Source organism: Ochlerotatus camptorhynchus, unplaced genomic scaffold (assembly GCF_037179485.1).
Source record: "Ochlerotatus camptorhynchus isolate MF236.1 unplaced genomic scaffold, CSIRO-AGI_Acam_v1.1 ptg000329l, whole genome shotgun sequence".
In the NCBI taxonomy this organism is placed as follows: domain Eukaryota; kingdom Metazoa; phylum Arthropoda; class Insecta; order Diptera; family Culicidae; genus Ochlerotatus; species Ochlerotatus camptorhynchus.
The window spans coordinates 1,810,346-1,822,906 of record NW_027040817.1 but is presented as its reverse complement, the minus strand read 5'-3'; the positions used below and the strand labels follow the sequence as shown (position 1 = coordinate 1,822,906).

The 12,561-nt window shown below is 38.3% G+C and overlaps 1 protein-coding gene across 1 annotated transcript; it reads left to right on the top strand.

Annotated features, from left to right (window-relative positions):
* Nucleotides 1–1,503: 1,503 nt before the first annotated feature.
* Nucleotides 1,504–10,740, top strand: lark (RNA-binding protein lark). The gene is made up of 3 exons (XM_065230262.1): nt 1,504–1,612; nt 1,888–2,635; nt 9,841–10,740. Exons 2-3 carry the CDS (start codon nt 1,970–1,972, stop codon nt 10,165–10,167), a joined length of 993 nt encoding a protein of 330 aa, XP_065086334.1. The 5' UTR covers nt 1,504–1,612; nt 1,888–1,969; the 3' UTR covers nt 10,168–10,740.
* The last annotated feature ends 1,821 nt before the right edge of the window (nt 10,741–12,561 follow it).

Sequence of the window (12,561 nt, the reverse complement as noted above, 5' to 3'; positions counted from 1 at the left end):
CATCAATCTTCATTCAGACAACAAAAGTCCGATGAAGAGAATAATAAATAAATAAATAAATAAATAAATTTGGCGGAATAAACATTTTTAAACTAACCCGACCAACCGTTCGTGAAACTTCTTCAAAGTTCTTTATACAGAAATAAAGATTAATGTCGGCAATTCTTTACTTTAAATTTTCTATGATTTCGATGTACGCATTTAAAAATCTTTATTGATCGATACTTACATTTAAGATTATTTCTTCATCAGTCATATGATAGTAATCTTTAAAGGTGCCATACTAAATTTCTTTTAATTTCGATATGTCACATGGACTTAAGTATTCTTTACAAATATTCATCAATAAATATTTAAATACTGATATCATCGTAACTTTGAACTTTGACAAAGAACAACAAAGATTGCCATCGATGCACATTTATAATCTCCTTGTTATCGATTTGCATCGCTGGTTAAAGAGAGTTCGAGACACACCAGGTGACAGATGGCAATGTTTATATTATTTATCGACAATTCGGCATTTCATCAGAAGAAGCAATTTGCCGGTAAATAAACGAGAAGATCGATGGCCACGACGCAGCAAATGTTTACCATTGTAGTTCTTCAAGTTTACGTCTATATATTTAATAACCCGTGATAGCATGCGTGGTGGGATTCTCGGCATTTGGAAACCCAATGAGGAAAATTGATACCTTTTTGACCTCTATTACACCTACATGGCTGACTGGTTGATGGTTATGACAAATACATTTATATAAATATTGAATTCATGTATGAAAAGATTTACAGAAATTTCAATACACCACATACTAGAGTGTGTTTTGCCTGTCGTTGATAAGCTCATAAACAGCAGCCGTAGACCCGAGGATTAGCAACCAACAACGAAATCAGTACACCCCAGATGGCATGGGATCGAAACTAGAAATTATGCAGATAAAAAAATCACAAATAAAATCAGCAGTTGAGTATAGATATTTTGATTTTACAACAGAAATCGATATTTTGATCTGGCAACACAATCGATATTTTAATATTGGTAACGATTGGTAGCAATATTTTGAGAAAGATCTTTATACACGATTCACGATTAGACTTTTAGCATCTTTACAATTATTCATGAAATGGTGACGATCGCTATCGATTTTCTTATGAATGGCTTTGAAGATCGATGTATAGAAAATTAAAGAATATTAACGAAATGGTTGGTCGGGAAGTTTGTATTCTTTCTCTTTATACCGAGCTATGCGTCGGTCAGGAGAGTTTCGAGTTAGCGTAACTTTTAATCTATTTAGATTTGAAAATCTTATGAGTGTAGGTTTAGCCGTGTCGATTACACCGTATTTTAACGTTTGGCTCACTCGTCTTTGGGCTTTATTTTTCTTTCTTCTTCTACCTGTCAAACTAAAATCACGCACACATTCATTCATTATCTCCGTGGATTCGGCTCAAACCCGGGCACCACGAAGGCAAAAAAATATTACTCCTTTCTCTCTTGCGGCGTCCATTAGGTCGGCAAGGTTGATTCTTGAAAGTTGAAAATTTTAAACTGATAATTACAGAAAAGTGTCGGCAAATATCAATTCAAAGTGTGTGGAATCCTCTGCTGCCGGTAAGTACTCCAAGTGGGTGTACGTATTAAGTGGCTTGTCGTCCTATTTGTGACGAAGATCAACGCGAAAAATCCTGAACTTTCGAGTGGTGAAGTAATACGCGTCAGATTTTGTGATCGGCCATTTTCATTTTCATTGGTGTTAAAAGCAAAGATTTTTCATCTGGCTACGTGCTAGCAAAATATAGTAAATTTTAGTTGCTTTTTTAGGTTTATTTATTAGTAAGATTGTACGGAAAAATGGTTATTGTTGTTGTATGTTTGTGTCCCCGTAGATTGGCCATAGCGTGTGCGAAAGCTAACTCGTGTATCGCCGAACGAAAACTACCGGAAAGAGTTGACGCGTAGGATAGCAAAATGCCGGGTTCCGGAACATTCAAATTGTTCATCGGCAACGTCGACGAAAAGACGCAACCCTCCGATTTGCGGCCGCTCTTTGAAAAGTACGGAACCGTAGTCGAGTGCGATGTGGTGAAAAATTACGGTTTCGTGCACATGGAAAACGAGGATCAGGGCCGAGATGCGATTCAGAATCTGGACGGGTACGTGGTCAACGGTAAAGCGATCAAGGTGGAAGCGGCCAGGAATCGTCGCGCGCCGAATACAAACACGACAAAGATTTTTGTAGGCAATTTGACCGACGTTACACGCGCTCCGCAAGTTCGCGAACTGTTTCAAAAGTACGGTACCGTCGTCGAGTGTGATATCGTGCGCAACTACGGGTTTGTCCATCTGGATCCGACCGGCGATGTTAACGAAGCGATCCGTGAACTCAACGGTATGATGGTGGACGGTCAACCGATGAAGGTACAGGTGTCCACCAGCCGGGTTCGGCCAAAACCTGGCATGGGTGATCCGGAGCAGTGCTACCGGTGTGGCCGCTCTGGTCACTGGTCCAAGGAGTGTCCGCGCCTGCTCTGGTCCGAAAGTAGATTCCGCGATCGACCGATGTACGCCAGGGATCCGTATCCACCGCCGCCGCCGCCACCGTTCCTTCGCGATCGCATTATGGATGGATTTAGGGTAACACACTTCTGTTTTACCGATATGCCTCTTTTTTCGAATCTTTTACGTTACATATTTTTTTACTCTCTTGGTTCAAATCACGGTCGGAAATGGATTGCTTCGTTATTGGAAAGTTGCTTATTAATTATTCATACTAAGTTAGCTTTTCATATGTTTAATTTTAGTATAACATACCAGCAAGCTTCACGTGAAAGTAGTTCGGAAATTACAGGGAAGGTTGAAAGTATATGAAGGGTTGGTCTCGAATCTTTAATGAACTCTCAGAACAGATCCCTGTGAACAGTTGAGCTTTCCTAAACTTTTGCTCGAGATCTCTTGAATGTATTACAAAGTCGAGTCTTGTCTTCATTCCGCTAGCCTTAAAGGATTTGCGAACTTATCACTGAAATCATTGGAATATTTGAACAATGTTTGAACTACGGAAATCTGGATTGAACTCTAGATTTACTATTAATAATATTGACCTTAGGGTGCTTCCAGATTGATTTGGGCTCCTCTGGATCTACATAAAAGGTTTTTTAGGTCGACATGACCTAAGATGAGGTCTTCTGTAACTGTCGCTTGGACTTGTCTTTTATGTTTTCAAGACTGCCATTGAAATTGTTCTGCTAAACATAAACAAGTTGGTTTTCATGCTCTGGAAGTACTCTGAGTGAAAAGTTTAGATTTGTATAACCAAAACTCAGTGCTGATATGCCCATGAAATATTTCTAAAAAAATTTCTTAATTGATGTCTGCCTCAGCTTATACCGTAGGTGAACTAGGGGTATTATGGACACCCTAAGGATTTTCCCAAGTTTTACTCGATAGGAATCAAAATATCCCTGTGTTCTGTACTACACACTTTTGTCACTAATTTAGCAACAGTTGCTCATTGAAAAAAAATAAATAAAAAATACCTTTTTACTTAAAAAAAAATTTGAAAATTTGTTATTACATTTAAACCAACGGGAGAAGATATTTTATCGTTCGTTTTTTTTTTATTATTTCAATGTACGGGAAATATCGACCTATGCATCTAAGATTGAGCCCATGGCTAAAAATCTGCTATTTATCAATTTTATCTAGATGAACATTCGGACGGTACTAATGGATATTTTTGGTCGCTATTGAAAATTTAGTCGACTGCTGAATTTATGTATGGACCCAGATTAGGGACATTTAGGCCGACAACAACAAAAACAATTGAATATTCCAAAACAAACGATAATTGCAGTCTAATTACCGTCGCTACATCTTATTTGGTGATACAGAGAATTATAATTTTTCAGCACACAGCAAGTCCGTGCGTTTTTTTCAAGAATTCACGGTGATAAGGAACACATTGAAATTAGTTCACTAGTTAAATTACTCATTCAGATGCGGAACGAAATATCTGTTGCATCTAAATTGAAAAAAAAAATATTTTGGAAAATATAGGGGGTGTCAAATCTGCCCCGGGTGTTCATAATGCCCCTAGTTCCCCTATAGTATCATATTATGCACTCAAAAAATAAATCACATTTCCGATGGAAAATATCCATTAGAATTTCGCATAACTTTCATGTGATCTCATAATTGGGAATCGCACCACAAAATCACATAAACCTTATGTGTCCAATGAAGTTTATGTGATTTATCACATAGAATTCATGTGATCATATTAATGTTATGTGTATTTCAGGTAAAAATAATTAATTTTGTTATTGGAAAAATATCATGTGCGTTCCCAATGGAAACTATATGAAAACTTTTTTCAGTGTAGTGCAGTTTTGAATAATCTCAAAATAATGTGTAATGTATATTTTAAATTGAACTGAATACCTACATTTGTAACGGCGAGTGAGGTGAAAATAGTCAATCTACTAGGTGTGGCAAAAAACGCTACGAGGGCCGTTTTTTACTGTAAATTTCAACCTTCGTAATTTTTTAAGGATTATCTTTTAACCATGCAATATTGAAACCATCACTACATTTCTATTCAATTTGTCAATATTAACACTTACCACCCCCAGGACACCCATTCCCGCACAAAAAATAATTATGCGCCTAGCCACCAAGTCAATTAATCGTAGTAGTTGATCGATTCAAAACCACACTTTGCACACTTTGGTTACATACGATCTACCTATTCTAAAATGATTAAAAAAATCAGATATCCGGTTTGTTGTTGTTTTTGCATCATCCTTTTGCCGCCTTTTTCATATCAGCTGATGGGTTCGACCAGAGTAACCTGAACTCTAAGAGCAAGAGGAGACAATATGAGGACTTTTATGAACCAATTTTCTGTCAAACGCGAACCAGCGCCTGATTGGTCGGGTGAACGTATTGAAACGCAAGAATTTTTACAACAGGGAATCTATTTTCTTGTATTTTGACAGTCGACTGCGTCGCCCATAATGAAATACATGGCGAATGAGAACGACCCAAATTTGAGTTTAGTTCACTCATAATCGTCAAAAGTGCACACACTAAGATTTTTTTACAGTATACTGTAATTTTTTACCGAATATGGAACAGCTGAACATTCGGTAATTTTTTATTTACAATCTGTTCTGTAAATTTTCTTCGCTTGTGGGCTGTCAAAATTTACTAACCTGGACTGTAAATTTTACTGAAAGATCAGTAAAGTTTACCATAGCGTTCAGTATATTTTTTACCGAATCGACTGTACTTTATTTTCATAATAAATCATAAACATTTTAATTTTTATTGAATAATTAACTGTTTCTTTCTTTCACCAAACCAAAAGATTCATTCCTTTTAATTATATATTTTTGAAGAGGCATTTTCATCTTTCGTTCATACAGAAAATTGAAAAAAAAAAAAAAAAACATTAAAGAACCCGGACTCGATCGATTCAGTAGAAAACCGTGCTAAAATCTCGGCTAAAATGCAGTTTTTTCGGTAGATGAGGACATGCCTAACGTCGATGACGTCTGAAACAAATTGGCCTAGAAATAATACTAATTATAATTTCGGCATAAATTGCCCGGAATCTAGCTAAAAGTAAAGTACTTACGTTTCACAACGTAGAACCGAAAGACACGCAACATCGAAATGGCAGCCAATATTGAGTTTGACAGCACGAAAATCTGTTCAGTAACTTTTACAGAATTCGGTGCTTTATTGCTGATTCTGTTTGTAAAAGATTATTTTTACAGAACATTCGTCAAAAATTTTACAGAATTGGGGAATGGCAGCCTTTTACAGTTTCGATCCGCAAGTTTTCGGTAAATGTATGTAAATTACGTAAATTCAGCAGTTCTGATTGCGGAAAATTGGTAAAATAATATTTTTTACAAAGGATTCGGTAAAAATTACATTTTACCGAACAAATCCAGCAAAAAAAGTACCGAACAAGATTTAACAAAATTGGTGTGCAGGTACTCAGCGATGAGTAAATTTGTCGCATGTTTTCCCAGGTTTTTTCAGGATTTTCCAGGGAAAAATTCCCAACTTTGAGAAAAATAAAGATTGGATTCACTCAGTCTATTGGTACTACTCCGAGACTGAATAAAATTTTCGTCAATTTCCTCATTTTCCGGCAGATTTTTTAGGTTTTCCACAGGAAACCATGAGACAAATTTTACTCATCGCTGAGTTCCTGCACTTTTGGCGATTATGAGTGAACTAAACTCAAATTTGGGTTGTTCTCATTCGCCGTGTAGTTTTTGCACGGTCGTTTCCGCGGGAGAAGAAGAACACGTCACAGACAAAAATAAGTCAGTTGTCTCTTCTTCCTCTTCGCCTGAATTATAGACCTTTTTGACGTTAAATCGTCTTTCTCTACCTAGCACTACTCCGGTGGCATAAACATCATCCACCAACATTTTACTTGAAGCCAAACCTTGACTATATGTTTTAGTATTACTTCTGCGTGAAGTCAACGATTTACATAGGTGAAGATGCTAATTTCAAATAACAGACTGTCGGTAAAAATTCAAATGACCGTTATCCGTAAGGAATCAATGAAAACGACCAACCTTATTTTCTATCATTAAATGGGGTTAACAGAACTAAGTATGTACAAGTTCAGAACAAATTTTCTCATTAATAAATTTTCCACAGATTTTTAAACTTTTACCGAACAGTTCCGCAATTCAAAAACTCAGTAAAACCTCACTGACTCGATTAGTGTGTGTAGTGGTAATTTTTATACGATAGATGGAGTAGATGAAAGTGTAGAGTTGATAGTTCCGTTAGAGTACGGCAGTGTGAAAATTGCATATAGATAATAGCGAGCTAGGACAACTTTTAAGGAAGGTACAAATCGGTTTTTTCCATCTCTCTTTACCAAACTCCCCCTTTGGAGAGGGATGGTGAAGGGTGTTCCCCCCCGCCACCACTGGCAAAAAGAGATGAAAGCCGACCGCTCAAGTACCAACGATGTGTTTGAAACAGTTCTACCGATTTTTTATCGCACTACAGTTGTTATTTGAAGGAAGGCATCCAGTCGTAGGTTTGGAAACTGCAACTATTGTTTACCCCTACCACGATATGTGCTCCTGTCATCGTCGACTTGACGATCTCGAGGGGACACGGGTGGGGTAGGTGCTGCTACTGTACCTTTCGAGGGGGAACACCCCTCACCATCCCTCTCCAAAGGGGGAGTTTGGTAAAGAGAGATGAAAAAACCGATTTGTACCTTCCTTAAAAGTTGTCCTAGCTCGCTATTCTACTATATATATGCAATTTTCACACTGCCGTACTCTAACGGAACTATCAACTCTACACTTTCATCTACTCCATCTATCGTATAAAAATTACCACTACAGTCAGTTATTTGAAATTAGCATCTTCAACTATTGAAGCCAAAGTTTTTGGCTCTTTGGTTCAATTATCTGTTAATCTAAGACAGCTGATCAAGCATTGAGCAATTAAGCTCCGTTCACATAAATGTTTGATTTGTTACACTACAAGACAATAATGAGTTTATGTTCAACACATGCGTACATGTAGGCATTAAATGTTTATTGTAATTGAGGGAATTGGTTATGCGCGCCACAGGTGGCGGTACTACTAACTGCGATACTTTTAAATGCTTGTTCGATGAAGAACTTTCGAGTGTTATGTCTGTTTGTCTGTGTAAAAACTGTAGGCTACAGTGCTGACACCACCAATGGTGGCGGCATCAGCAACCCTCCTTCTTGGCAGAAGATTGTTTAGCACACATGGATGTGTGCGCCGATTAAAAGTCAAAAAACTTTATAGATATCTTTTCTATAGAATATATATAGAAGATTTCTAGACTAACATTTGAAAGGGGCAGAAGAGCCAATATGCAAACAAACCATATTTTGCCACATATAGAGATAACCACGCTGGCAACAATCATGCATTTCGACGAAGGTCACATCAATGTGATGAATATAGTGGGAGAGGATAACTGCAACAGACTATTCTTTCCACTGCGATGCAAGTGTGAAAGAGTAAGTTGTTTTGTTCTATCGTGCCTCCGTGAGTTTTACCGCTGTCAGTAATCAGTATGCCCAAAAGTGTCAGATTGAGCTATACTGCCTATAATCGCATACCAGTTTCATATGTGAAAATGTGAAAACAACATCAGGTCAGTTTGTCCCATCAAGCAAAATAATCATATCAGTCCCATCCTGAAATTCATTCGCCTATTATAGTTCACGTTAAAAGTCTGCTTTTTGAATTGCCATATTTTCCGCTGATATAACAAAACATGCAAGTCTCATTGCCACAGATTTTCACTTGAAAAACTTACCAATTAATTTACAATTATTTACATGGGAATTGCACTTCCTAACTTCGGCTGCCATTTTCTCAAGGCCTACTTTTTCCATATGGGACTGATATGGGATTATAGGCAGTATAGTAAATCTGTATGTGGATGACAGGGATACAGTCCCCCTGGAGAGAACAATTCACAAACTACTCAATAAACACGAAAAAATAGAAGAAAACTGCCAGTGTTGGCAGTTCAAAGGATAGCATGTAAGAAATAATCAGGACGTATGATGTTTCCTAGAGAGGGTCTAGACCCTCTCTAACGTTTTCTTCTCAACTTCACGGCAAAAAACACCTTTTTAAAGTGTTTAGCTAAGCATGATGTTAGATTACACTGTTAACTATATGTCAAGGTAATAAAATCATCCAGAAAATGGGAAATCGTTAAATGGGATTAATTTTTAATTATTTTATTCATTTGTTTTACTTATACATTTTTGCCTAAACACAGCCTTTTACATTCCATAAGACAAACCACATAGGACCTAAGGTACGTGTGACCATTTATATATTTCTTTTGACACATGATCTTCATTAACTTTTTGCAAGGCATCTGCTATTAGTTAACTTATACATTTTATGAATAATCAGCAATAGAAATTTGCCAAAAGCTATAAGGGGATTTCTATCCGTGTTCTATTGCGTTTTATTATTTAAACAGATATAAAATGAATTAACTTGAAAGTGCTTGTAGACGCACGTGTCGTAATTGTTTGTAATACGGTTCCAAGCTAGTGAACACAGGTCCAAAACGAATATTGGAAGTTCATGCCCGGAGCGTGAATGAATTGGCAATATTTTGATGGAAAAGTGTTAAAATACAATTGCCAATTTTTTAAAGTATGTAATTAGTAATTTACTATTTTTGTAGGAAGATGTATTTCGTACACATACCAAAGCACGTTAATTTAATGATCACGGGGACAGCCATTGTTGCATGACGTGCCGTATCACCTTAAATAACACGTGTCTAGGGGAATCATTTTCATCAAATAAATGGCGAAATAATTCGGGTTATTGCTGAATTTGCTAGTAATGGCAAAGCAAACCGCTGCATTGTTTGTGTTAAACCGATACTGGCCACGAAGAAATCCATTTCCGATCTATATCCGTTTCTTACATCCGTCGGGTTTTTGCTAATACCGCTTTGGTTTTTATAAAAGTAGTCCGAACCGATCATACGGGGTAAGAAGTGTATGTAGTCAATTCACCGCATTTGAAACTTTCGGCAGAGTGATGCTTCCAAAAAATCTCGTATCTTTCCTCATTCTATTCGTGTAGTGTGCGTGTGTGTTCGCAAGTCGGTAGAATATTCCGTTTATTCCGGCGTGATGTTTCGCGATATGATCTAGACTAAATTACCTAATTTTTATCGAATATTTGCCGACTGTGATTGACATATGAAAGCATCTTCGGAACCTAAACTAGATTTCAAAAATTAAATATTGGTTTTTCTTACATCCCAGGACACCTTTGACTATTACGACCGTTACGATGACCCGAGAGATCTGTTCGAACGGCGGTATGGAATCCGCGGCCGTGACTTTCCCCCCCTGAGAAGTCGCGAACCAATGCCACCGATTCCACCGTTGATGCGTCGCAGTGCGGTAGAAAGTAGCCGCAGCAGCAACTACGACTCTATTTTCAGTCGTCGCACACCGCCGCCAACCAGTCGTAATGGAAGCAGCATCAGTCGCTTCGGAGTGTATGAGGACTTTAGCCGGGATTCGTTTGACGACCGACGACAAGGTTTGCGAGGACCTTCGCCCACTCACCGGTACGCTCCGTACTGAGACGAGCTGCATCCTATCGGAGGCAACAGCAGCGGCGGTAATGGGCAAATGTATCGGCCCAATAGCTTCTATTATGAGACACGCTGAAAAGGAAATCGTGTTGAGGTTTGATGTGCGGCACAGGTTCTTTAACAGTATCAATATATTGATGAAGCAGGTACCTACGCAGCTAATCTACTATTTGTAGTTTTAACTTCTTTTTCCTATTATTATTATTATTTGTAAACCTCTTTTACATTGACCACATGAATAAATACAGCGGATAGAATATGGCAATATTATGATTTAAAATAAACCCCAAATTGATACTACATTCAACATGTGTTGCACGAACGTTAACTGCAAAAAATGTTCATTTAGGTTTTAATCCGTCGCAAAACAAAAAAGAGTTTTAAGAATCGCGTGTTACTGGTAGTCATAAACAGCAGCATTTTCTCTTGATTTACCTTAAAAAAAGTTAACTAGATACTTCACAGGACTATTCGTAGAACGCAAACTAATGGAAATGGTATTCCATGATGATTATCCTATATATTTGTCGATTGATAAGCATTAATAAATATCGTCACTAATATAGAATGCGTCTTGATCTTATATCCGAACAATCATGAAATATTTCTGGCGTTCAGAATCATAAGGGCCTATCTGCGATGATCGATTCTCTTCATCGATTTTATCGTTGAACTACTACAGTCGATTGAACCAAGTTTCCGAATGTTTCCAATGCAGTGCTGTAAAAAGCTGTATTAGGTACCATGTAAAATCAACAATGAGACTGAACTCTAGACTAAGTAGGCTTATAACTTACCTGCCGTCAAAAGTTATGAAATACCGAAACATGAATCTGATTCAATTCCTTCTCTCCCTGTCACTACTTCAATCTTGCCTGATCCTTCCTGGATCGGCCCACGCAGCGAGCACCGTCAAGGTCAAACGATCGGAATCCGATACAGAAAATTCGGCGGAACGTCTGAGAGAGCTTGTTCGCCGAATGCGAGAATATATTGATTCGGTATCCCAGGAGTTGAAATCGTACGAAGAGCAACTAGCTCAAGCAGCATCGTCGTCTGAAAGTGGTTCTAAGGATCCCCACGGCATGGTGATAGTAGCGGAGGATTCGGAAAAGACAACGACGGAAGAGACAACTACTTCAACAAGCCAACCGGACGAGTGCAATTGTGACTGCCGGAATTCGAAGCAGACAGAACCAAAGAATACTACTGGAAGTGGAGAACTAGAACCTATGGGGCTGGTCAACAATGATAACGTTAAACATATTCTTCAAACCATTCGAGAGTTGCTGCTGGAGGCAAATGATGAGCAGAAGTGAATGTTTTAGAAAGATTTTATAATAAGTACTTTGTGTCTTGATTGTTAAAGAAATAAAATACAACTTGTAGAGCGTTTAATAAAAGTACGATTTTGCACTGTGGTAGCACGAAACATAATACGTAAGGAGGCAAGGTGGTTTGTTTGAAAATGGTATGCGGAAAATGGACAAACACGACTTTTATTAGTTTAATAGTGATTTTTTTTACTAATTTAGATCCCGTTTTTGCGTTCCACAAAGTTTCTTATACCGAGAGGTACCATTGTTTGCGGATGGAGTCTTAGCCGCGATTCTTTTTCCCAATACCTAGTGACAATAGATGGTATCTTTATTACCAAAAAAGCAGGTATCGGGGTCTATTATCATCGTTACTTCACGTGACTGGAGCGATTATGAGTGTCGCTTGAGTCACTCCCCCCAATTATGCGAGTCACGTGACTCTCTCTCACCGGTGAGGTGACAAATCTCACCTTGTGTGAGGTGACTCTCCATTTGATTTGCATGGAGAGTCACCTGACATGAGGTGACAATTGTCACCTCACCGGTGACAGAGAATTACGTGACTTACAGAATAAGGGGAACTATTTTTGTCATTAGGTGACGCGTCACGTGACTGGAGCGATTATTAGTGACAACAAAGTGAATACATTCAAGTCTTCTTTATAACGGCGCCGGTGGTGTAGTGGTGAGCGTGATTAACTCTCACCCCAGCAGGCCTGGGTTCTTTCCCAGTCGGCGCCGCCGGGATGTTCTGAGGCATAACATCTCTGATCACGCCTTCCTTCGGATGGGAAGTAAAGCCGTTGGTCCCCGGTTCATGAGTTGATGGGTCGATAGGTAGGGTCCAGGTGTGGGAGCTGCCTTCCTGGCACGTCGGTAGCATTGGTGCTCAGCACGGAAAACAAGATCGACGGAAAAAAACAAACCAAAGAAAAAAAAAAAAAACAGTCTTCTTTATACAGTTTTTTTTAAACGGTTTCTACAAATAGCACAGTTTTTTTACTACGATTTTTTTTTCTGGGCGGGGATGACTAAAGAGGCAGAATTTATAAATAGACGACATG

Bases quoted from the DNA above. Each gene is read 5' to 3' on its own strand.
- lark (XM_065230262.1), top strand. From the start codon at position 1,970: ATGCCGGGTTCCGGAACATTCAAATTGTTCATCGGCAACGTCGACGAA. The intron at 2,636-9,840 runs GTAACACACTTC...CTTACATCCCAG, and splicing joins GCATTATGGATGGATTTAGG to GACACCTTTGACTATTACGA.